This window comes from Talpa occidentalis, unplaced genomic scaffold (genome assembly GCF_014898055.3).
Source record: "Talpa occidentalis isolate TD23 unplaced genomic scaffold, MPIMG_talOcc4v2.1 talOcc4.7, whole genome shotgun sequence".
Classification (NCBI taxonomy): Eukaryota; Metazoa; Chordata; class Mammalia; order Eulipotyphla; family Talpidae; genus Talpa; species Talpa occidentalis.
Window position 1 is genome coordinate 126,877,930 of NW_023605083.1, and position 26,262 is coordinate 126,904,191.

The 26,262-nt window shown below is 35.6% G+C and overlaps 1 protein-coding gene across 1 annotated transcript in view; it reads left to right on the forward strand.

Annotated features, from left to right (window-relative positions):
- Positions 1–26,262, forward strand: part of CEP112 (centrosomal protein 112) — a 358,230-nt gene that overhangs the window by 29,550 nt on the left and 302,418 nt on the right. The window contains 4 exon segments of the mRNA XM_037492830.2: positions 3,277–3,367; positions 5,428–5,505; positions 25,097–25,144; positions 25,424–25,501. Coding sequence (XP_037348727.1) covers positions 3,277–3,367; positions 5,428–5,505; positions 25,097–25,144; positions 25,424–25,501 — 295 coding nt within the window.

Consider the following 26,262-nt stretch of genomic DNA (forward strand, 5'->3'; position numbering starts at 1 on the left):
CTAATAATAAACGATCTGAAAATAAAGTTCAAACAATTCTGTTTATAATAGAATGAAAAAGAATGAAATTCTTAGTAATAAAACTTCACTAAGGAGATGAAGGACTTATACATTGAAAAACTACAAAACGTTACTGAAAAATATTAAAAATGACATCACTAAATGGAAAAACATCCTGTGTTCATTGGAAAGACGTAGATGATTAGTACTGTTAAGGTATTTTTTTCTTCCATTATGGTTTTAAAATTTGGTAATCATGTTTTTCATTTTTAAGCACATTTTTATGATTACGGATCATTAATTTCCTTTTCACATCTGAAATGTCTTCTTGAGTCACATTGAGAACACAATTTAAAAATACATTTTAGAAGTTCCTCTTGTAGATATATTAAGCATCTTTTGCAGAAGGACATTTGCTTGGTCTTCCTTTAGGATTTTAAATTCTATTATATGTCTCATTGCTTATATCTGTCATTATAGGGACTAATCTACATTTCTCTAGTATTTGAAATCAACAACAATGTCTAGAATGTATCTGGATTCCTGTTTAAATATTTAACATTAGAAAAAAGTGAAGGAAACATTTACATTCTCTGTAGTTTTATTCTTTAACAGGAGTAAAGAGCTATTTGTATGTCAGGGATTCTTAATAATGTGCTGAGGCTTTTCTTTCTGTGTTAGTTTTGGCACCCTGAAATTAATCAAGCCACAGTCTCTCTTTTCTAATTGGCACAAGTACCATAATCATGAGCTCACTGTAATCATGCCCCCATGCCAGTTGTAGCCTGTCTCTATGAGCACCATGACTTGCTGTTCTGTGTGGCAGGCAGCACCTGTTATTCTACATAAACAGGCTTATAGGATTGAGCTTTGCCTCTTCCGTCTGTCTCACAGTTCACCCTCCCACCCCATCAGTGAGAATTTGAAGCTGTCTATACAGACTTAGAGTTCTAGTTAATTTTGTTTCCATTTGGAGACAGTCTCACTGGCAAGAAATGAAACTTCTGTGCCTAATGTCCTATGTTGCTTGTGCCAGCCAGATTTTAGCAATGATACTGATCTCCTTCTTTAGTTGGCTTGACGGCCTTCACAAGAAGTTGGCTTCAGCTGTGCCTCTGCTTTACTTGGCCAGCTTTGGAGCATATTTTAGGAACAATATCATGAATTTAGTTTTGGACCTGTTGCATTGGAGGCAGGGCTGTTCAGTTTGTATTTGTAATGGGGTGGGAGGCCAAGAGAACAATTTGGGCTGGAGATGTAGATTTGCTACTCAAAACTTTTCCTTATATTTGAAAAAGCAATAGTTTATTGGATTGTCCAGGGGAAGCATTCAAAAGGAAAATAGCAAGGCTGGACAGAACCCTGAAATTGCAGCATGTATCGAGTGCACAGAGAAAGAAAAAAGGTGAAGGTTACCATGAAAGAGATATCTGAAGGATTGGATGACAAACAGGGAAGAGTGGTTTTGTGGAGCCAGTAAATGTGGCATCTTTAAAACTGTCCCTAATGTTTTAGTGATATTAACTAGGGTAAAGACAAATTATGGGCTCATTTTGCTTGAACAACTAGGACATTGTTGATAACTTTATTTATAGTACTTTCAGGATGATGGAAGTCAGGCTGTGGTTGATTGAAGATTAGGCAGGTTAGAACATGGATCTAATCAATTATTTTGAAAATTACTGTGGAGGGAGATAGATTGGTACAGAAAGATAGTTACAAGTGAATTAAAAAGTGTGTTATGCTTATACCCTAATAAATAGATAAATGTTTCAGCACTCTTTTTTTATTAGTATTTCCTATGAGAAGTACTTTAATATTTCAGCATTTTTAATTTTTAAGTATAGTTCTTTTTATGATTGTTTAATCTATTCTTCAAGAATAGGCCACTGCTTAGTATGATTTATCAGCTTGCCTCTTCCCACATACTGAGTTTTAAATGCTTATGTCGGCTCATGCACCTTGGCTGATGACATTATTCTTAAATTATTTCTTTATTTTTCTCATTCATTTTTGACTTTTTGGACACCTGCTGTATTGAGTAGAGTTATTAAAATCAATAGCTCTCTCTGGACCAGTGTTTTAATTAGTACCTCATCTAAGAAATATTGTTCTTTCAGTGTTGCTGCCAAAAACACATTCACTTTAATCTTGTCCTTTTGTACTGCAGTCTGTCTTTGGGGAATACTTAGTAGGGCCCACACCTTGTGATGGAAATCTTGATAGGGCTCGTGGTGGAAAGTTAGTGACTTTCATTCATTATGTAATGGTTAGTTATATTTCATATGTCTTGAAGCTGATGTTCAAAGAATAGACTTTTTTAAAAAAAAGATTTATTTTTATTTATACAAGCACTGGGGTACAGGCCAGAGGTGTGGGAGGGCGAGAGGACTCACCGGAGGTAGAACGGGGAGCAGAACAGGCAGACGGACCGAAAACACTGCTGAGGGGAGCAGCGGGTGAGACAGGAGAGGTCTGCTGCACCATGTGGGCATCTCCTTGGCCGGCCAGGAATGGAACCCGCTCTGCAGAGGCTGTGGACAGCTTCACAGCACTGCATGCAACCTGCTGTACCACCAGGGAGGCCCCAAGGAATAGACATTTATAATCATGGAACTTTCACTGAATTAAGAATAAAGATACAGGAGAGTAATAATGTGTGAGAGAACATATTGAGAATGGCATTTTTATACTATATGTTGGGGGAATGTCTTTTTTTTCAAAATTCATGTCAAAGCTTAGACTATTTACCTGTTTGCTGTACTTAACACCTTTTACCTGAATTAACATAGTATATTTTTTTACTTTGATTTATCAGTGGTTTCAAATTAATTCAAACTTTCATCTATATGAAGGTTTTAATGTTTAAAAATCTTAAGACTTTATGTGGAACATGAATCCAACAAACCTTGCTAATAATTATCTTCTCTGAGAATGTATACTTCTTCCTTGCCACCCCCTTCCTACCATTGGGAAAAGGGTAATGAAGGAGAAAATATTTAAATTCATGTAGTTTATTAAAGTTCACTTAAAAGGTATATTTGTTTGTAAGCAAGTATGTGGAATTTAGGTGAGATGTTATTTATAGTTTAGCTTAAATGAAGTACAGTATGAGAAATACAAGTGGTTATTTATAATTTTTCTTTGCTATTGAAAAATCATTGTTAATATTAAAACTCATTTCTAAAAAATACATTTTGTAATTTTATATCTAAATATCTTTGTGTCCCCTAGTTTTTCCAAATTTTGATCGTTACTATTTTGGTCTGTTATTAGGGAACAGTACACTGCGAAGCTCCAAATGAGGTCACATTCTATGAGTCCATCCTCCAGAGAAGATGGAGAAAATATTACCCCAAAGATTTGTGTAAGATCAGATTCTACATTTTTTTTTCATTCATTGTTTTAAAATAACTCCAGAAGTGCTACAAATATTATTTGAAAACAGTGACTAAAATCTGAAAGTTTTGATGAATTTCCTGATATTCATCAAAGAGAGCAGGGTGTTGGGCATATGCCTGTTTCTTCTGCTTTCTCTAGGAACTTGAGGCATCAGGTTCATTAGTCTATTACTTCTCCTGTGCATTGAAGAATAACTGGAGATATTCATTTTTAGTGACATTTTTTCTTTTCCCATGTACTCTAAAGTATGTCTGAAGATGTTTGACACCTGTGACAATGAAGTTAAGAAGTTGGGGTCAACTTATGATGAAGTGGGGAGTGCAGCCTCTCTCGTGTCTAGTTGCTTACCATAGTTTGGTTTGAGCAGGTGTTAATGAGCTTTGCCTAACTTTAGAGTAGAAGAACTTTGCTTGCTGCAGTCTTTTTTGCCTTACTCTGGCCTGTCTTAGGTTACATGACTTTAGTTCAAGGAGATCATGTGAGATGTGTGATTGCTTCAGTACATACTGCTCTCAGCATAACTCGCTGCTTTCCCCCCTCAATGATAGTTTAGAACTTTCAAAAATACTTTAATATAAATGATAGTACTTTTGAAATATTCATAGGTTTATTATCAGTCATTGTATTTATTCAGAATAGACAAAGCAGCTACATTTTCTTAAGATAGTCTTATTCACAAAGAAATGCACAAAAAGAGCAACAAAAGAGAAATAACTTTAATATAGTACACAAATAATAAAATCAAAATTTGTTCAGTAGAAATTTGGAGACTAAGTAAAATATGAACATTTTAGTGTGTTTTTTTAATCACTCCAGATACCTTAAATGGCCATAGATAAATACATTTGTTAGTAATGTGGGTTTCCTAAAAGATGAAAATGCTGTACCCACAAATTTAATTTTAAAACATATTTGTTTTGGCTGTAGAATAATCATTATTATTTCACACAGATTTACCTTTGTAAGTTTTTAAAGTTCTCATTACAGTGTCCATTTCTGGGTCGATGTTAGACTGGCCTTAGTTAATTATAATTTTAATCTGATTTGATAAATATGCGATATAATATATTGAATGGGAGGGAACAAAACATGGACTTGTATTTTTTTTAAAAAAGTAAAAAGTCATTGTAATTGTGTTTTTTTTTTTTTTAATGTTTTTTTTTTTTTTAAAGATTTATTTATTTATTTACACAAGCACTGGGTACAGTCAGAAGTGCGGGAGGGTGAGAGAATTCACCAGAGCCAGAGCAGGGAGCAGAGCAGGCAGAAGGACCGAAGTACACTGCTGAGGGGAGCAGCGGGCGGCAGGAGAGGTCTGCGCGCCATGCGGGACCCTCCTCCGGTGGCCGGGGAGCAGCCGGGGATCAAACCGGCGCTGCAGAGGCTGCGGGCAGCTTCGCAACCCAGCGCTCAACCGCTGCGCCACCGGGGAGGCCCTGTAATTGTGTTTTCATGATGTGAATCCAAAGTTTATTTCTCTTTATATTCAGTGTATGAATGAGAATTAAGAACAAAGGGCTTCTTGGACATCAACACAAACTTTCCTGCTAAATAATTTTAACGAGAGTAAATAATTCATCTTTTCAAGTGTTCCCCCACCTCCCTTTAAAGCTACTGTGGTATACCACAATTAAAACTTTTTGTAAAAGAGAAGAGAAGAGAAGAGTCTGGATTAATTTTTAAAATATTCTTTTGATTTTTTTTTTTTTGAAATCTAGTTACTGTGTGAATATATTGTGAAGGCATCTCGTAGCCCTAAGCAGCTACAATAAACAGTCATTACTTAGAATTGAGAACTCTAGCTCAGTTGTAACATAATCCTTTTCTCTGAGGGCAATATAGAATTGACAAAAAAGCACATAGAACTCTCATTACTCTGAATGACATTTATTTTGTCCTGATTGTGTTCTTTTTTCTCTTTTTCTCTCTCTTCTCTTCCCCTTTCTCCATACCTCTCTCCTTTCTTTTATTCCTTCTCTGTTTCTTTCCTCCACCCCTTATTCCCTTGTTTCTTTTGTATTTCAGGAAGTTCAACCAAAAAAATCTGCTCTTTCTTTGGATGACAGCGACATTGAAGCTCGCCTTAACAGTTGGAATCTTGGGGTAAAAAACATACTTGTTTTATGTATGTGTTGATGTGGCAAATTATAATGTTTGGGAAAATATCTGAACTAATTTTTTCCTATTCAGTGAATATTATTAGATGTTTCACATTTGGTACTATGTTAGTGTCTGAAGAAATCTGAGTATGGGAAAGAGAAATTGCATTCTAATAGAAGCATAAAATAGTCCCAGTCCTTGACAAGCTGACATTCTTATTGGGGATATACTCATAAAATACTCATAAAATAGTGGGTTATAGAGAACATAGAATACTGAGGAGGAGAAGAGGGAAGTGTGACCTTGGAGGAACAAGGACAGAAAATCCTTGAGTTAAAAAAATTCAAGAAGAGTTTATGGATGAGCTGCCATTTTGGATAGCAGTTGTCAGACACAAAGGCCGAGGATATATTTGGGTAGATGGAGGTGAAGTGTTAGGAATTGAAGGCAGATACAGACATGAAGGAAGGTGTGGTATATAAATAAACTATCATAATTGGATCTTCTTGATTTATGTAGAGGATTCCTGGGCACGTTTATCAGGTTGGATTGTTTTAGAGTTTTAAATGCTAAATTGACAACTTCAGTTTAAAAATTTTAAGAAGTAGAGAGCTCTGGGGTTTATTTTTCCCCCTCATGTTCCATTTGTATGCATATTTGGTTGCTTTCTTAGGCTACATTACATCTTAACACATTGCCCTCCAGAAGATGTACACCAGTTTGTTTTCTAGTCAGCAATATATGACATTGTGTATTTTACCACTTTTTAATTGATGTTAGATATAATTATTTTTTTAGAAATCTAAAACCCTTCCTACTAATAATGGTCATTAAATGAAAGCCTTCACTTTAGGAAAATGGTGGCATCACAGAGGTTATATTGGATGTGAGCAGAAATGGAGACGGTATTTTCAGTGGTCTCCACTTTATGGTGACTTTTGTGACAATAGAAAGGGTGGAAAGGAATAACACTAAAGAATGGAAAAAATAATGAGTGGCTGAGTGGGCTGAGCAGAAGGGAAATAGGAATATTGCTCTGTTAGTTGGTCAGATGGGGAATCTTATTTTAGACTGGTGGAGGAGGTGGTAACATCTGTGGCAGAGTTCAAATTTGGACTCTCATGAGACTCAAGGACAGGACTCATATTTCTCCATGAGGGTAGTGGTGGAGGTTGTACCCAGAGACTGAACAGCTCTGGTTTTTGAGTTTGGAATGCGAATGACTGGCCAGTGTAGTGGCCACCACAAGAAGGTAGGGAAATGGATAAGAATTTGAGGCAATGAGAATCTCCTTGAATTTGGGGAGTGGGGTGAAAGAGAAGAGAAAAATAGAATTGTTAATGATTGGGGAATAATAAGTCAAAAGAAAAATATTTTTACGTTTGAAGGTGTAGGGTAAGTTGCTGTTGGAGGAGAGTTATAAGTTACCAATGTGAGAGAAGAGCAAGGGAGTCCCTTAGAAAGACAAATTCTTTTGCCAGATAGCAAAATCAAAGTGAAAAATAAAATTCTGAACTATCCTTTTAATCTTGCCTTTGCCCTTAGCCATTGGAAAGTTCTGATGTACATTTCTTAGCATATGGAGTACTTTTCACGATTATTTAACTGTTCAGAGGATTAAATTTTTCATTTGTATAATAAAAATTAAATCTGAAGTATTTTGAGGTGATGCCTTAAAACTGGGCCTGCCTGGGGTTTTGTTTTACATTTTTATTGTTCAAAGAATGCACTAACAGTGTAAAATATAAAAGTCTTGCATTTTTATGTATTCATGACATGTATGCATTAATCAGGCTGAACTATATCTCTTGATCACAGTAGAATAATTTAAGAATATCCAGTGTATTAGAAAACTTAGACTTTGCTTTGATTTTGGTTTTGTCTGAGAATGTGCCATGGACATTTTTTCTCTTTCTTCCTATGAATGATCAGTTAATAGCCAGAGTGAATTTTGTCCTCTATACTAAAGGTACATATTTTTACTTTGCTGGCATGAGTGTTAGATGTTCTAGATCTTGAATTTTCTGGTTCTTGTTAAACAATACATTTTTCCAAATATATTCGTTCCTTAGGAATATATGGTGTTTTTCTACCAATACATAATTCAAGTAAAGATTATTAAACCTAGCAATTAAAATACTCCCCTGTATTATTTGTTCATAATCTTTAACCTTTTTTTGTTAAAGATTTATTTATTTATGCATACTAGAGCTGGGGTACAGGCCAGAGATGTGGGGGGTGAGAGGATTTACCAGAGACAGAGTAGGGAACAGAACAGGCAGATTGACAGAAATACACTGCTGAGGGGAGCAGCGGGTGAGACAGGAGAGGTCTGCTGCACCATGTGGGTTTCTTCCTGGCCGGCCGGGGATCAAACTTGTGCTGCAGAGGCTGCAGATTGCTTCATAGTGTGATGCTTAACCCCTTGCACCACCATGGAGGCCCAATCTTTAACTTTAAAAAATAAAAAAAGATTTTATTTTTATCTATTTATTCATATAAGAACTGGGGGATAGGCCAGAGGACGGGGGCTTGAGATGATTCACCAGAGACAGAGTGGGGAACAGAACAGACAGAGCCACTGAAATATACTGCTGAGGGGAGCAGCGGGCAAGACAGGAGAGATCTGCTAAGCCATGTAGGTTAGCTCCCTGGCTGGGGGATTGAACTCATGCTGCAGTGGCTGGTGATAATTGATAGTGCTGAGACTTTAACCCCTGTTCCACCAGGGAGGCCCATCTTTAACCTTTTTAACTTTGATGGTGATGGGCTCTGGACTGGGGGTTTGGTATAGGCTCCCTTTAGCTAATCACTGTAAAAACATTCTAAGTTACCTTTTGCACAAAACTTTAAAAATTATCCTATTTGATTTTTTTCAAGCTTTAGATTCTATAGTTTATTTTATAATTATTTTAATGCCTTAACTATACAGGGACTTTTGGAGGCTTTTGATGTCGAGTAGGGATTATTTGCAGTTTCATTTGCTTTTTAGAAGTTCTCATGTTAAGGTAGTAAGAAAATAACACATGTACTTTCAAGCTCATTTCTGAAATGTGTTAGTGAATTTTCTATTAGATTTGGGGTATTTAACTATAGCATTCAATAAAAATCACAACCTGTATACAAAATCAGCAGGTTCTTGGATGCTTTTCCTATTTTATAGGTCCAGAAGAGGAAGAGGAAAAATTGGTTTGCTGGCATAACCAAAAAACTTCTATTACACAAAGCTTTAAATTCTGTTATTAAAATCATGGTCATTGAACACTGATGGTTTAAAAGAAAAATGATTATATACAGGAAGACAAATTTTCATCTGTTCAAATATGGTTATGTTATAATTGAATTGCTAATATGTGACATCTTAATTATATAGGTTTTTGTTGTGTCTTCTTGCCTTTTCCTTTTTTTCTATTTCTTTCATCCTTTCTTCTCTTCTTTTTCTTTTTTCCCTGTCCCCCGTCTCCTTTCTCTACTGTAATTTCACTGAAGAGGAAGGGCGATAGGTTGCATTCATTAATGGAGTACTTTGAGATGACATCAGCTACGTCAATTTTCATTAAATCAGTATGTTTGCCCATTTTTGTCTGAAACATAAAATTGTTTCAGGCAATTTTAGATAATTTTCGTGTTTTTTGCATACGTTAGAAACTTGTCTATTTTCATAGTCTGCAGTGATCTTGTAGAGAAACTAAGGCTATTTTTGATAGGCTTCTCTCTCTCTTTTTTTTTTTTTTTTTAACTTTAGGCTGCAATTTCAGATGCTGACTTGGGCCTGGCTTGGAACTGGGCTTTTTATTATTTTTTTAATTTAAATTTTATTTTTATATTCCCCATACAATTACAACCCCCTTATTTTGACCCCAATCCCTCCTTTCCCCGCCCCCCACTCCCCATAAAGTGTCTCTGGTTCATAGTTTGTTGATTTTGATATTTTCTTTCTTGTAGTTATTCTTTTTCCTGGTCCCTTATTTAAGTTTTCTAGATTTCTGCTATGAGTGAAACCATCCGGTATTTTTCTTTTTCTTCCTGGCTTATTTCGCTAAGCATGATCCCTTCCAGCTCCATCCATGTTGCTGCAAATTGCATGTGTTTATCTCTTTTGAATGCTGAGTAATAATCCATGGTGTATATGTACCACATCTTCTTGATCCAGTCATCTATTTTTGGGCATTTGGGTTGTTTACAAAGCTTAGCTATTGTAAACAGTGCTGGTATAAACATAGGGGTGCAGGTGCTCTTTGGAATTGATTATTTTCTTTGTTTTTGTTGAGTCTCATCAGCTCTTTATAGATTTTTGTGATGAGTCCTTTATCATTAGTGTTGTGTGCAAAAACATTCTCCCAGTTGGTGGGGTTTCTCTTTGTTTTTGTTATTGTCTCTTTTGCTGTGCAGAAGCTCTTTAATTTGATGTAGTCCCAGCTGCTTATCTTTGCCTTCACTATCACTGCTTTGGGTGATGTGTCTGTAAAGATATCTTTGATGTGCATATCATGTAGTGTTTCCCCTATATTTCCTTCTATGTATTTTATGGTTTCAGGTCTTATGTCTAGTTCTTTAATCCATTTTGAGTTGGTTTTTGTGCATGGTGTTAGGTAGTAGTCAAGCTTCATTCTTTTGCATGTAGCGACCCAGTTTTCCCAGCACCATTTATTGAACAAACTTTCTTTGCTCCAATGCATATTCTTTGCTCCTTTGTCAAAGATTAGTTGACCATAAATCTGTGGATTTATTTCTGGATTTTCTATTCGATTCCATTGGTCTGTGTGTCTATTCTTGTTCCAATAACATGCAGTTTTGATGATTATGGCTTTGCATTACGCAAATACCAAAACCGAACAAGGACAACACAAAAAAAGAAAAACTACAGGCCAATCTCGCGAATGAACACTGATGCAAAAATCCTCAATAAAATTTTAGCTATCAAAGCTTTGGAAACAACCCAAATGCCCAAAAATAGATGACTGGATCAAGGAGATGTGGTACATATACACCATGGAATATTACTCAGCATTCAAAAAAGATAAACACATGCAATTTGCAACAACATGGATGGCGCTGGAAGGGATCATGCTCAGCGAAATAAGCCAGAAAGAAAAAGAAAAATACCGGATGGTCTCACTCATAGCAGGAATCTAGAAAACTTAAATAAGGGACCAGGAAAAAGAATAACTATAAGAAAGTAAAAATCAAAATCAACAAACAACTATGAACCAGAGACACTTTATGGGGGTGGGGGGCGGGGAAACGAGGGATTGGGGTCAAAATAAGGGGGTTGTAATTGTATTGGGAATATAAAAATAAAATTTATAATAATAAAAAAAATGACCCCCACACAAAAAAATTTAGCTATCAGAATTCAACAATGTATCCATAAGATAATTCACCACGACCAAGTAGGATTCATTCCAGGGACACAAGGATGGTTCAACATCCGAAAATCAATCAACGTTATCCAACACATCAACAAAAAGAAATATAAAAACCATATGATAATATCAATAGATGCCGAGAAAGCTTTGGACAAAGTGCAACACCCATTCATGATAAAAGCCCTTGAAATTCTTGGGATACAAGGAACATACCTCAACATCATAAAGGCCATCTATGACAAGCCAACAGCCAGTATCATTCTCAATGGTGAAAATCTGAAGGCATTTCCATTAAGATCTGGAACAAGACAAAGATGTCCACTCTCATCACTGCTTTTCAATATAATACTGGAAGTCCTAGCCAGAGCATTAAAACATGAGAAAGACATACAAGGAATCTAAATAGGAAAAGAAGAAGTCAAACTATCACTATTTGCAGATGATATGATAATATACATAGAGAAGCCCAAAAACTCCACAGAAAAACTAATTCAACTCATCAATCAGTTCAGTAAAGTGACAGGATACAAAATCAACACGCGAAAGTCAGTAGCCTTCCTATACACAAACAATAAATCTGAAGAAGAAGAAATAAAAAAAACCGTCCCTTTTATTATCGAAACAAAAAAAAATCAAATACTTGGGAATAAATCTCACAAAAGAGGTAAAGGACCTATACAAAGAAAACTATAAAACACTGTTAAAAGAAATAGAAGAAGACACAAAGAAATGGAAAGACATCCTCTGCTCATGGATTGGAAGAATAAACATTATTAAAATGGCCATCCTACCAAAAGCAATATACAGATTCAATGCTATTCCAATAAAAATTTCACTGTCATTCTTCAAAGAAATAGAACAATTATTGATGAAATTCATGTGGAATCACCAAAAACCCTGAATAGCCAAAGCTCTCCTGAAAAAAAAAAAGAAGGGAATGGAGGCATCACACTCCCAGACTTCAAACTATGCTACAAAGGCTTCTCTTTTTGACTGTAGTTTTCCACAAGTGATCAAATGTGTCAGATTTTGTGAGTAGGGCAAAGTTATCTAAATGTGAAAGAGTTATAGAGACAGTTTACATAAAACATTGACAGTTCTGTAGGAAAATTTCTGTTACTTAGAGTAAAAAAATGTTTGGAAATGTATATTCAAAAAGTTAACTGATAATTTCTATGTGGTAGAATATGAATGTTTGTTTTATTAACATTTTGTTTTATAAATCATAACATTATTTATTACTCATAAAAACAAAAACAGCCATGAAAAAAGATTCATGACATTTTCCCAAAGCTAGTATTTGGAGAGTAGAACTATATTCAGAGTTTTATTTGAGAAGTTGACATTTATTTCTTTTAAAAGTGAATATAAAGTTTGTTTCTGGCTATGATGGAGTAAATCTATTACAGCCTACGTCTCCCACAGCTAAAATCTCTGGTCAAATAGAAAACCACTTAACTTGAGGGCTCTGAGAAGTAAATAATAGCAGGCTGATTGGGGAGAAGATGAAACATGAAAAATGGCAGTGAGTTTCCTGTTTTTATTCTCCTTCTCTAACTTGGTCACCAGGGTGGGTGAATTACAGAGTTGTATAGTGGATGTGCTCAGCAACAACTTCCAGAGAAACGTACCTTTTTGAACAGAGGGCTGAAAAATGTATCAGAGATGTGAGGAGAATCCTATATTTTTTTCTGACCCATCCTCAGTTGAACTTCTATGCGGTTGTTGTAGTGCAGTGGCAGGAGTTGGAGCCCATGGTTAGATGAACCAGGAAAAGGTAATTCTGTTATGCAAAGAATTTTGGGGGGCAGTTTCTGTAATTTTTACCCTGTTTTGTCTCTTGCCACTCTGTTGGGAGGGGGAGTCATTCAAAACTGTGTGACAGTGTGAGGAGCTCAAACTCAGATGGAACCCATAACTCTGGCCTTTGGAACTAGGAAAAGAAGCCCATGGATTTGGAGAGCATGGAGGGAAGTCCAGGAGAGAAGGCATCCCTAATTTTGTGTATGAACAAACACAAGTACTAGCCTCTCTCAAAGGTATGCATGTGTGAAATACCCTAAACAAATGTAGCAAAGGTTTGGAAAACTGAACTGTGATTTAAACCATTGGCATAGTTCCAGATATCCCCTGAATGTTCCCTATTAGGGGCAGACTCAAGTGGCATTGTAAAGCCTTTGAACATGGATCTGCCATTGGAACACTGTCCCCAGAAGGAGAGATGAAAATTGTAATCTGATCTAGTAGTAGTTGATTGACAGCTGAAATAAACAAACCAACAAAAAAGTCAACATTTTTTAGTACCTCACAGCATAAACATAATGATTATGATCATAATTCCTTTGATCATTAGGGAATTAAATTTTAGAGATCAGTAACAACTTATTTGGAAAGTAGGCAGATATTTGGAAAGTAAACAACATCTAATTCCTGGGTAGAAGATGTCTTAAGGAGAATTAGAAAATATTTTTAAATGAATTAAAATGAAAATGCAACATATCAGAATTTGTGGGTACAACTATAAGCAAGTTTTAAAGGGAAATTTATTGTATGAAATACTTATGTTAGAAAAGAAAGAGGAGTTCTGTTATTTCTCTGGAAATTGCCCTGTGAGCAGGGAGCAAATGAAGGAAGTTTTTGTTCAAGAAAATCAACTATAACTTGGTAAGAACAGAAGAGCTTGTCGTATTTGAGCCATGACTTGCTTTCACCCTTCCGCTATTCCTTTCAGATAAATTTCATGGAAGTTCCATTCCCAATAGGACTAACCCAGAAGTCTCAGTCTTTCTGTGTCTTCCAATCATGGGATTTAGTATCTCATTGGGAGGGACTTGCTGCCAGCTTTTCTCCTCTCAGAGTCTAAGTTGAAGAGGCTAAATTATTGGTGAGTGAAATTGAGTGATTGGGTTGAGTACGTTCCTCCACCCAGTCCCCACTTATAGGGCAAAGCCTCTATCCCAGCAACAATAAGCTTAAAAGTGGGGCCCTGATTGTCCTCATCTTGCATTGTACATAGGGCAGAGATTTCACACAAGGAAGGGTAGACCAAGAAAACAAGAGGCTAAGTCCCCTGAATTGCATCCAGAATAGTGGTTCAGAGATTTTGCACATGGGAAGAAGAATTCAAAAGAACAGAGAAATCAGGAGCTTAATTCCTCCCACAAAAACCAAAACAAAAAAAACAAAACAAAAAACAAAACTTACTGTATTAGACACAGAGTATTGGAGAGTTCAGGCTTAAGGGTGAGCTGGAAAGCAATGGAGGTTTTAGTGGATGCGAATAGGAGACTGGTAGTTCCACTTAATTAAGAACAGTAGGCTAAATTATAGACTGGCAAGTTCACTAGAGAAAAACTAAAGAGACGGTTAAGATCCTCATGGAATTAGAAAAATCCTCCAATTCTTGCCTCAACATCAACCTTTGCTGAATTGAATCAAGACTGTGGAGCAATTCATGGCCCAGGCCATTGTTGGAAACAATAGAGCAATCAGCCAGAAATTCATGGAGTCTGACAGCTGGGTATGATATATAGTTTAATGTATAGTTTATAGACATATGGTTTAACAGAGAGATGAGAGAAATAAATAATCAAGGAGAACTCTGCTACAACCAATGTCAGCCCAGAGTGACTGTGTATCCCCAAGGCTGCTTCCATTGAGGGGTGATACAAAGACTACTAAGGTGAAATACACTTTTCTGAAATAATCTACCCAATCCACTAAACAAATGAACAAGCTAGCAACCAATCCAAAAATTGCCTCTGGAGAGGGTAAAGGGGAATGGGGATCAAGAATCAGAATTTGTACACTATACTACCTAAAATGTTTAGTTTTCAAGAAAAAAACTGCAAGGCCTACAAATAAACAGGAAGGCATGACCCATACACAGGTAAAAACTCAGATGACAGAATGTGCCTGTGAGAAGGCCCAGAGGCCAGATTTAAAGACTTGAAAGTAGCCATTAGAAATATGTTAAAAAAACTAGAGGAAACCATGTTTAAAGAAGTAAAGGAAGTTTATTTTTTTTATTTTTTTTTGTCAGTCAGTATGCTAAGCACTTTATTTTATATATATATATATATTTTATTTATTTACATCACTGTTCATTTTTTTTTAAATAATAAATTTTATTGTTATATTCCCCATACAATTGCAGCCCCCCCATTCTGACCCCAATCCCTCCCCTCCCGCCCCCGCCCCCCTATAAGTGTCTCTGGTTCATAGTTTTTTGTTGATTTTGATTTTCACTTTCTTATAGTTATTCATTTTCCTGGTCCCTTATTTAAGTTTTCTAGATTCCTGTTATGAGTGAGACCATCCGGTATTTTTCTTTTTCTTTTTGGCTTATTTTGCTGAGCATGATCCCTTCCAGCGCCATCCATGTTGCTGCAAATTGCATGTGTTTATCTTTTTTGAATGCTGAGTAATATTCCATGGTATATATGTACCACATCTAAAGAAGTAAAGGAAGTTTAGATGGTTATGTCTGATCAAGTGGAGAATATCAATAAAGAGTTAGAACTTACATAAATAAGAACCAAATAGCAATTATAGAATTAAATAATATTATAAGGAAAGTGATTTTTTATTAGAGGAGCTCAACAGTAGATTTACTGGCAGAAGAAAGGATCAGTGAATTTGAAGATAGATTGATAGAGATTAAGTAAGGTGAAGAACAGGGAAAAAAGAATAAAGAAAAATGACCAGTGTGTTGAAAAATGTGTTACACTATTATATACATCAACATATATATAATGGAAATACCAGAAAGGAGGAGAAAAATATGAAGAAATAATGATTAAAAGTTTCCAACATTTGATAGAAATATCAGCCTATACATCCAAGAAACTCAATGAACTCTGAATTAGTATAAACACAAAAGTTTCATACCCAGGCACACTGTAGAAACAAATGTTGAAAGACAAGAGAAAATCTTTAAAACAGCAAGAAGAAGAGGAACAAAGTCCAAAATCATGAATCTCAACTTCCATGTAAAGAAACTGCCCCCCCCAAAAAAGAGCAAATGAAACACAAAGCAAGAGATAAAGGAAATGATAAATATTAAAACAGAAATCAATGAAACTTAACAGAAAAAAAGAGAAAAAGCAATGAAATCAAAAGCTAGACCTTTAAATAATAAATAAAATACATAAACTTTTTTTTTTTTAAAGATTTATTTATTTATTTATACAAGCACTGGGTACAGTCAGAAGCGTGGGAGGATGAGAGGATTCACCAGAGCAGAGCAGGGAGCAGAACAGACAGACTGATGAAATACACTGCTGAGGGGAGCAGCGGGGGTTAGGAGAGGTCTGCATGCCATGTGGGACCCTCACTGGTGGCCAGGGATCGAACCGGTGCTGCAGAGGCTGCAGGCAGCTTCGCAGCCCAGTGCTCAACTGCTACGCCACCAGGGGAGGCCTAATACATAAACTTTTAACCAGACCAACCAAGAATAAATGAGAAAAGAATAGATTTGATATATCATTTATGACAGAGGAGCTATTACTACAGACCCTATTGTTGAAGTAAAATATGTGATTACAGCAGACAATTTGATAGGTCTAATTTGATAACATCGATGATAGGGATAAATTCTTTGATTTGAAACAAACTATCAAACTCACTCAAGAAGATATAGAAAACCTCAATAGTCCTATATCTATAAATAAGTTGACTTTTAGTTAAAATCTTTTCAAAAAAGTAACTTCAAGTGCATAAAGTTTCACTGACAAATTTGGCCAAACAATTAAAAGAAAAATAATACTAATTCTGTACAATCTCTTCCAAAAGCTGAGAGAAGAAAACACTTCTCAATTTATAAGGCCAGAAAATACTTGTGGGAAAATATTTGTGGATATCTGACAAAAGACTTTTACCCAGAGTATATTAAAAAAATTAATATATAAAAAAATTTTCAAAATTCAGCAATAAGAAAACAACCCAATAAAATGGTGGGATTAAAGATACTGCAATAAGATATTATCATATACTTATTAGAATGGTTTAAACAAACAAACATAAACCTGACATTGCCAAATGTTGTACTCTTAACTTTTGCTAGTGGGGATGTGAAATATTAATTTAGAAGACAGTTTAGTAGTTTTTATTTTTTTAAAGATTTATTTATTTATTTATACAAGCACTGTGTACAGTCAGAAGCGTGGGAGAGTGAGAGAATTCACCAGAGCCATATCAGGGAACAGAACAGGCAGACTGACGAAATGCACTGTTGAGGGGAGCAGCAGGCATGGCAGGAGAGGTCTGTCATGCCATGTGGGACCCTTGCCAGCGGGCAGGGATCGAACTGGCGCTGCAGAGGCTGCAGGCAGCTTCGCAACCCAGCGCTCTACCACTGTGCCACCTGGGGAGGCCCTGACATTTTAGCAATTTTTAAAAAGAAGTTACATACATTTACCACATGACCCAGCAATCTTACTCCTAAGTATTTTGTTCAAACAAAAACCTATATGGAAGTATTTCTAACAGTCTTTTTTTTGTTGTTTAGCCAATAAAGTGGATGAATTTCAAAAGCATTATAGTCAACTAAAGAAGCCAAATAAAAAAGGCTATGCAATTTTTCTATTACTGGTTTCACCATTGTATGCGTTTGTTACAGAGTCACATACTAAATAGATAAAACATTTTTAAATTGAATGTGTTGTTTCCCATGAGGAGTCAGCCAAGAGGCAATATATTACTCTCTCATCTTGTGTTTTATTTATGATTTAAGGAAGAAGAAAAAAGTCATTTGTCCTCCTGGCCTGCAAGTATATTTCCATTTAAAACTGTAGCTTAAAATGAGTGAGAGAGCTGGAGTCTATCAGAAAAACTAACAATTTCTGTTTCTGTATGTAGAATTTTTCCTTTTCTAAGTCAGTTTTCACCTTGAGTTACCTTTTTGAAAGAAAAATGAAAAATGTCTTGATATGGGATAAATTGCTATGGTTGATGTTTTATTTTTGAAATGGTTATGGCAGTTTCTAAAAATGAAAAAAAAAAAATGGCTAGAGAAGAAAAAGCAAGTGCAAGAAGAATGGGATACCCAGTGGGCGTTTATGCAACTGATCTAATTAGGACAACAAAAATTCCCTATAAATGATTTCATTTTAATAAAGCTAGAAATTAACATCAACCAAGTAGTTTCCTTTTCATGTTTCTACCTGAAAGTTAAAATCGAAGTACAAAACACTTCTGAATAGTTATGTTTAAAAGGCAATGATTAAAGCTTAGTGTGAACTACAATGACTAATGGTGACTTTTGATAAAATTCTATGATGTGGCCAAAGTGATACTGAGGACTAAAGATCCTTTATTTAATTTAAAAAGCAGCAAAGCAACAACTAATCCCAAACAAAAAATAAAAAAAGAAGTAATTTTCAGCAGTAAGAAATGATTAAAATTATCAAGGTACACATCAACATGGATGTATTTCAAAAGCATTTTGCTGAACTAAAAAAGCCAAATTGAAATGGCTATTAGAACCGAACCATTAGAACTGATTAAGGAACTGGATCTTTGCAAAGAACTATAAAATGGGAAACTCTGTGTTGCTTTCAGTGTTATCTAAAAATATGAGAAGACAAAATAATGTTAAGAGTTGAAAAGAGATCAGAACAACAGAAATGGTGAGCTAACAGTTATAGGCAAATATTATATTTGCTGGCATATAAAGTAAATTGGTCTTGGGAACATTATAAATGTCAAGGAGAAGTTGGCAGCAACTGTTTATCACTCATCCTTCCCTTGTCTTTTCAACTAGGTCACATTTTTCTTGCTCCTCTATTTTCCCTGTAAGGAATCTGGGAAACCTGACTGTTCCACTTACTGTGGCCTCCTTCAGTGTGACCTGTTGAGAACTACTAATCCTCCTCCAGGTGCAGCTATGTCTGCCCCTTTATACAGAACAGATACAGAGCTCTTTCCTATCTCTACCAGTGTAGCAGGCAGATGAGTCTGTCCAGTTGAAATAAGCTGTTCAAAAGGATGAGCTGCCCAAGGTGTGAACTCACATTGTAAACTAAATAAAATGGCTCAGTTTTAGGCCATGAAGGTTTGGAGTGATGTGTTTTGCATCAAAAAACTAATTGAAATAGTAAATATTAGCAGACATTTCTCTAAAGTAGTCATGCCAACTTGAGTCCTCATCAGCAGTGTGTGCCAGTTTCTATTCCTCTTCTTCCTCCCCAATACTTGGTATTGCAGGTTAATTTTTTTAATTAAAAATATGTAGTCATTCTTGAGAGTGATTATTGATATGGTATCAAGATACTGTATTTTCTTGATGACAAAGTTTTTGTATGTTATGGGGCGTTTGGATAGCTTCTCTGAGTGAAGTACCCACTGAAGACTGCCAACTTTTCTTGGATTGTCTCCCATTTTCTTACTAATATGTAAGAGTGTTATATCTTTTTTAGATTAGAGGCCTCTTGGGATATATTGTAAAATATTTTCATCTACTTTATTGTTTTCCTTTATTGTTTTACTGGTGTCTTTGATAACAGAAATTTTAAAGTAATGCGATTTGTTTTCTCATATTTTACTTATGGTTGGTGCTAGTTTGTATCTTTTTTTTTTAAGATTTATTTATTTATACAAAAACTGGGGTACAGGCCAGATGCACAGGAGGGTGCTAGGATTCACCAGAGACAGAGCGGGGAACAGAACAGGCAGACTGACGAAATACACTGCTGAGGGGAGCAGCAGGCGAGACAGGAGAGGTCTGCCATGCCATGTGGGACCCTCCCTGGCCGGCCGGGATCGAACCGGCGCTGCAGAGGCTGCGGACAGCTTCCAAGTGTGGTGTTCACCTGCCTGCGCCACCAGGGGTAGCCCTAGTTTGTGTCTTATTTAAGACCTTTGGCTAGCTTAAGGTACTGAAGATGTTCTTCCCAGGGTTTCTTGTAGAAACACTATCATTTAACTTTTTAAATTTAGATCTGCATGCTATTCAGAGGTTTCTGGTTTAGGTTGTAAGATAGTTGAGATTTATTCTCCCTCTGTATAGTCTATATATCATTTATTGAAAAGGTCAGACTTTTCCTGCTGCATTGCAGTGCTATTTGTCTCATAAATCAGGTGACTGTACGAGTCTGTTTGCATCTTGTTCCTTTGGCATATTTGCTTTTCCTTGTGTCATTGGGCTGTGCCTTTATAGTATTAGATTTATGCTTATTAAATGTTTGTTGAAATGTTGTGATTAGACCAAGGAATCAGTTTCTGTTTTTTGTAATATTTCTTTGGGAAACATTTTTCAGTTCTAAAATATTGTCATTATTTTGGAACATGATTGATTTGAACTTTGGGAACGAGTGTGTTTTATGCTATAGAGAGAATTTGGCAGTTCTTTTGATTGAGGGTATGATGTAGAAACACCTATTTTTAATTGTGTTGCTAATAATATATTGCTTGGTAGTATTCTTACCTCTAAGACAGATAAAATGTCTTTTTATATTTCTGGACCAGTAGTTGATCAACATTAGTCCATAGAGAGTATATGGTCACCTTGACCAAATCCTAGAAAATTTGAAAAACCAAACTGACAGAACTCTTTGTAACCAAACAAATCTCTGCTAAAAAAAAAACTAAACAAAATATCAGAAACCAGTTTGCATTAGATAGCATTCATATATCTGTATCTGATTTTCTTTTAAGTTATCATAGGTTTTATTATTGTGATTCTGTTTATTTCTTACACAAGAAATGTTTAGTCATGTAATTTATTCATGCCATTGGAACTTAATTATTTTTGGCTTTGCTTTCCATATACTATTTTGTTAGACTTTAATGTTTCACATAAGTCCTTTTTATCTTCCATTTTGGACATTCTTTATTGTGGTATTCTTTCTTGAGGTATTATGAGAGAACAAGAAGTTTTCTAAAGAGGCATGAAAAAAGTAAATGTTAAGACTGTTTACAGATTGCTTCAAGTCCATGTTACTTGTGGATTACAAAGTGGGAACATTTAACTTCAAAGCACATCTGGCTGCTGTTACAAAATCAGAAAATAGATTGCTTATTTCCCTCAAATAGACTCAAGAACATGCTTTACTATGAATAATTCCTATTACATATTAAAAGTGGTTATGAGACAAGCTCAATGTAATGTAAATGAACAACAACAAAAGATTTGTACTTGTTTAAAGAATTCAATGTTGCTTTAAAATATTACAACAGACTTTACTTTTTGTCAGTTATTGTAATAAAGGACATTTATGATAAAATGATTCCTTAACTTCTGAATTTAATGATTTTAAAGATGAAGAGGATAAAATAGGAGTTATTTCTGCATAGTTGAAAGACTACATTGTAATTAGCTAAACCAATATTTTGTACCCTGCTTATAAATGTAGAGCTGGGTAAAAATAAGTCACAGATGGTTTTCTTGGCTCTTGGCTTTAAATTTTAAGCTTAATTAGAGCTTGGACATCTTTGAGAATTCCCTGTTTCCCACTTCCTTTATTTTCCCCTTATATTTAATTCTGCTTCATGAGTTAAGTTTTTATATTTTTGCAGATTTGCACGTGTCTTTGAAGGACTTACTTTCTGTGCTGGTTTTCTCCATCCCCAAAATAGAGAATGGCTACTTACTTTTCATATATACCTTCAGACAATAAATATTTGTTGAGTGTACTTTGCTGCCTGCTGGAAATTTACTGCCTCTATTTTTTCAAAAACCTGTGTATATATAGTACAGTGTTGTTTACTAAGGAATATGCCTCTTCTCTCGTATGATATTCAATTGGATTTTATTATTATTTTTTACTTAGTAGAATTTTTCCAAATTAAATGTAATAATTCATAGACCCACCAGTAATGCTCCAGATCTTGAATACTTTTATTGCCAAATTTTTGTGTATGCCAATCTGGTGGCTGAAATATATCATCATTGTGGTATTACTTTACATTTTTCATATTTCCACACAGATCAAGTGTATTCTCATGTTTATGAATCATTCATAATTCCTCATCCATGAATTGTATGTCACTCTTTTCCCCCTTTCTTTCTATTTATTGATTTTTAAAGACCTTCTTTACATACCTTGGGGACCATGTGCAAACATCTAGTTTAGGGCTTGTCTTTTAATGTTACTTGTGGTATCTTTCTTGGAGACAAGTCCTTAAAGTCAAAGTCATTCTTCTAAATTGTTTTCTGAAAGTTTTTATAGTTCTGCTTTTAATTATAAGTATTTAGCCCACAGGAAATTTATTGTATATGGTGTGAGGAGACAATCTGATTTAATTATCTTCCATTTATTGAACACACCCTTGTTTTCTCAATCATTTGCAATGCTAGCTCTTTCATGAATCATACTCTCATACATATTTGGGTTTCTGGTACTTTCTAATTGGCTCCATTGGCTTGTCTTCATTACTATAGTCTTACTATAGTATGTCTTTGTAAGTCACCTCACTTGGCTTTTTTCTTCTAGCTTGTCTTGGTTATTCTTATCTATTTACGTATATTTATAATGAATTCATTAACTTTTCCTAAAACCTGTTGAAATTTTGGTTTGGATAAATGTAGACAAGTTAGGGAGAAATGACATTTTTATAATATTGAGACTATAGAAAAGTATGATTTCACTATTTATTTCAGTCTTACAAAAAAGTTTAATTATTTTCTCACTGAAGAATTGAAATACATTTTCTTAGATTTAGCTTAGGATATATATGTTGTTTTGTTATTATAAGTGATTTCTTTGTTTAATTATATTTTTTCCTAGATGATCTTTGTAAATTTACAGAAGTGCAGTTGACTTGGCCAAACTCTGACTAATTTTTATATTTATTTTTAAGGCTCTAGATCTATGGCTACATGTAAATGATGAAGCATTCTTTTTTTCTTTCTAATCTTTGTGGCCTCTTCTCCCCTCCTCCTCCTTTTCTTGGCTTTTTGTACTGTTTAAGATTCCAGTACAATGTTTAATAACAGTATGTTCACACTGAGAATCCATGTATTGTTCCAACTGTTAAAGGGAGTACTTTCAGTCTTTCAGATTAAGAAACAGATTAAGGATGCTTGCTAATTTGTTTTTGTAGATTTCCAATGTCTTTTTTTCTCAAGCCCCTTTATCTTTGTGAAATTAAGTTCCAAACTTTTTTGACCTTTGTGGTATCTCAGTTAGTTCCCTGAGATATAATTGCGATTTCAGTGAGGGCTCTCTTGCTGTCTGGGCTTGAACTCCCAAATTCCATAGATTGCTGGTGTGGCTTTTCCATGGCAAAATCCTCAGAAGCAGCAGCATGCTGCTATGCCTGTGTTCTTTAGCCTGGCCTGTCTCTCAGACATACGCTTGCTGGACCCTCCTAAGTGAACATCTGGCATTTCCTCTGCACAGGTCTTTCTTGCTGGTGCCCTGTTTCATAGCTTTTAGTCTCTCCCGCTGCCACAAACTGTGACCTCTGCCTTCTTCACTCACTGGGATCCTATAGTCTGTGGGTCGCTGGCTCACTGTGCCATGGGTGAGAGATTGTCTCAGAAAGTCGTGGCGGACAACTAGTTTAACTTGTGACTCGGACTCACTCTTTCAGGATTTCTACCCTTGATGCTTGCTTTTTATTTTCAGAAATCTGTAACCTTGTGGGTTTTGTCTAGATTTTTTGGGGGGCAGGAAGGTTAGTCATTTCTTGGTTAATCTGAAAATCTAAGTCAGTTTTAATTTTTAATTTTATTGCTTCTACATTCTCTGATGAGTTGATTCTTCAAAGAAGAATCCATTACCTTTCTTGTCAAATTGGGTATGGATTATTATCTTCCATGAAGATTAACTATAACAAATCCTTGAGGAACTTCACACATTGGGATTTTGAAGGAGGACAGCCTAATAATATATATTTGAAACAGTTTGTCAGTTGATGCTAAAGGTATACTCCAGCGTAAGAACAACTGCCATCATTTGATGTCATGGCAAGGCTGTATTGGTACCTGTGCACTTTGAGAGTGTATCCATGTGATACGCTCAACCAACTCACATCATGTGAGTTTATGATGTCAAGAGGTTAGAATTCCTTGATATTGATGTTTAATTCCCACTTCATTTTTTAGTGAAATGGTTGGGATTGTGGTCAGTATTTCTAATTTATCATATAGTATATGAATTCAGTAAATATTTCATTTAAAGGATATTATGTGTTAGATGTGGTGCTGGATGCCAGGAGTACAAAATTGAGATGTTATCATCCTCATGCTTGTGTTCAAAGATGGATATGGAGACATACTGACAAACTAGAGGGCTGGGAGAGATGAGGGTGCTTCAGCAGCTGAACAGAGGGTCAGAGCAGGTACTGCTCATCCCTCCTCCTTTTCTCTGCCCCTCCCTCCTCCCTGCCCATCTCACTCCCTCTCTCTCTCCTTCACATCATAGTGAATATTTGTTGGGGGACCACTACCTGCCAGACCCACATAGTGGGCACCAGGGATAGACGGGTTACAAGACAACCCCAGCTCATTTACAGAGCTGGCACTGTTTTGCATAGGAGAGATGTTAGATCATAAAAGGAATGAACCTCCAGGGTACCACTGTAGTAGTTGCAATTTAACTCATTTTCCAGTGGAGAGTTCATTCCTAATCTGAGAGTAATGAATAAGATCATCACATGAGGATGTTGGGAGAATGATTTCATAAATTGCAAGGACTCAGATAGGGAGGAGAGAGTAGTGCTTTCAAGGCAAAACAGTAGTTTGGTGTTCCAGGAATACAGAGTATGTTGGGGTGTAGGTGAGCCTGAAAAGGAAAATGTGGGAGGACTCCTGAAGGAATTTTCTATTCTAGTTCCTATTGTGGAGGTAAATTTCGGGATTCATACATCCAGTCTGCAATTAAATGAGACTACAGAGATGAATAGGTATATGATTATAGGAGCTAGAAGGCTGCACAAGATAATGCATAGAGGCAGAAGGAACATATGGTATTCTGGAAATATAAGTCATTCAGAATTCTGGGAGAACAAAATATGAGGTGAGGAACATGGAGGTGAGACTTTGCAGTTAGGTTGTGTGAGGATCATGAAGGTGCATTTACATATGTAGAGGAGTTTGTGTTTTATCATTTATCTGTTAGGGGACCCTAAAAATATATATTATCCATTATAAAAATGGATTAAATAATTAGCACATGTAGAAAACATTTTCATAGAGCAGCTTAGTTCTATATTTTATCAAATAAGAACTAAAACTTAAAAATGAATATGGCCTTATTTTATCTTATTTTTTAAATTTTCAGATAGAAAATCCTCGGTACCTGAGACAGAAGCCTATCCCAGTAACTCTGGTAGGTGATTATGTCAATGGACTTTTTCAATGGACAAATATTTTTTAATTAAATGATCATTGAGTTATTTATAGAAAATTACACAGGTTTTCTTATAATGCATAATAGTGTACTAATCCTATCAAATGAAAGTAAATAAATCACTTTTCTCCCCTGCAATGGTGGTATTGAACTTGAGGCAATTCTGGCTTGAGCTTCAGGCAATAATAGACTTTTACTTTGGGGTTAAGGATAAACCAGGCCTGAAATAGTGTTAAATAACTCTTGCTCATTCAACAGATGACACCCAGATCCAGCCTGAGAAAATCTAGCAGCCTCCACGATGATCACTTATTCTCTCGAATGCATGAGAAAGAGGTAGGATTGAGGTATTTCTGATTTATGTAATGATTAACATTAATTTTATATTTTGTATAAGCTGAGTTTTCAGGTCCTACTTAGAATAATGATACCTGATAGGAAGAGACTGTCTTTGGTACAAATGTGAATGACTGATGCTGGGGGGGTTGAGGGGGAGGCCTTGTCTTTCTTGTTTTGTGTCCATCTTCCATTTTGTGTGTCCCAGTTCCACACCCACAAGGTAGTGTGTTGAGGGCTCTTTCCTGATGGCAGTCTTTAGAAGCAGTGTCCTTGACCTCCATGAGCCCCCTGTACCCCTCCCCTCCTTAGCTCAACTTATATATTAGCTTAGCTCTGTAATATATTTTTCTAGTTGTACTAATCTTATTCTTTCTACTCTTTAAATTGATCTGCTAAATGAAGCTATGCTGTAACTGTTTACTGATATGCTGCTTTCTCTGTTCATTTTAAAGCAGAATTATAAAAGAGGCTCTGTTGTTTATTAGGTAAGAACACAGGCTATGGAGTCAAGAAAATTTGGATTTAAGCCCTCTTTAATAGCTGTGTGAAAATAGGCAGATTTCTCCAAGTCTCAATTTCCTTATCTAATATGGAGATAATCTGCTTTGCGGGATTAGTATGAAGATTTTGTCATCTGTAACTACCAGAGTAAAAGCATTACTCTGGGAAATTTAAAAATCATTATTATTATTTTTATTTTTGCTTATAATACCAATGAAACACTTTGGTTTCATTGTGATGAAATCTGTGTGGTATGA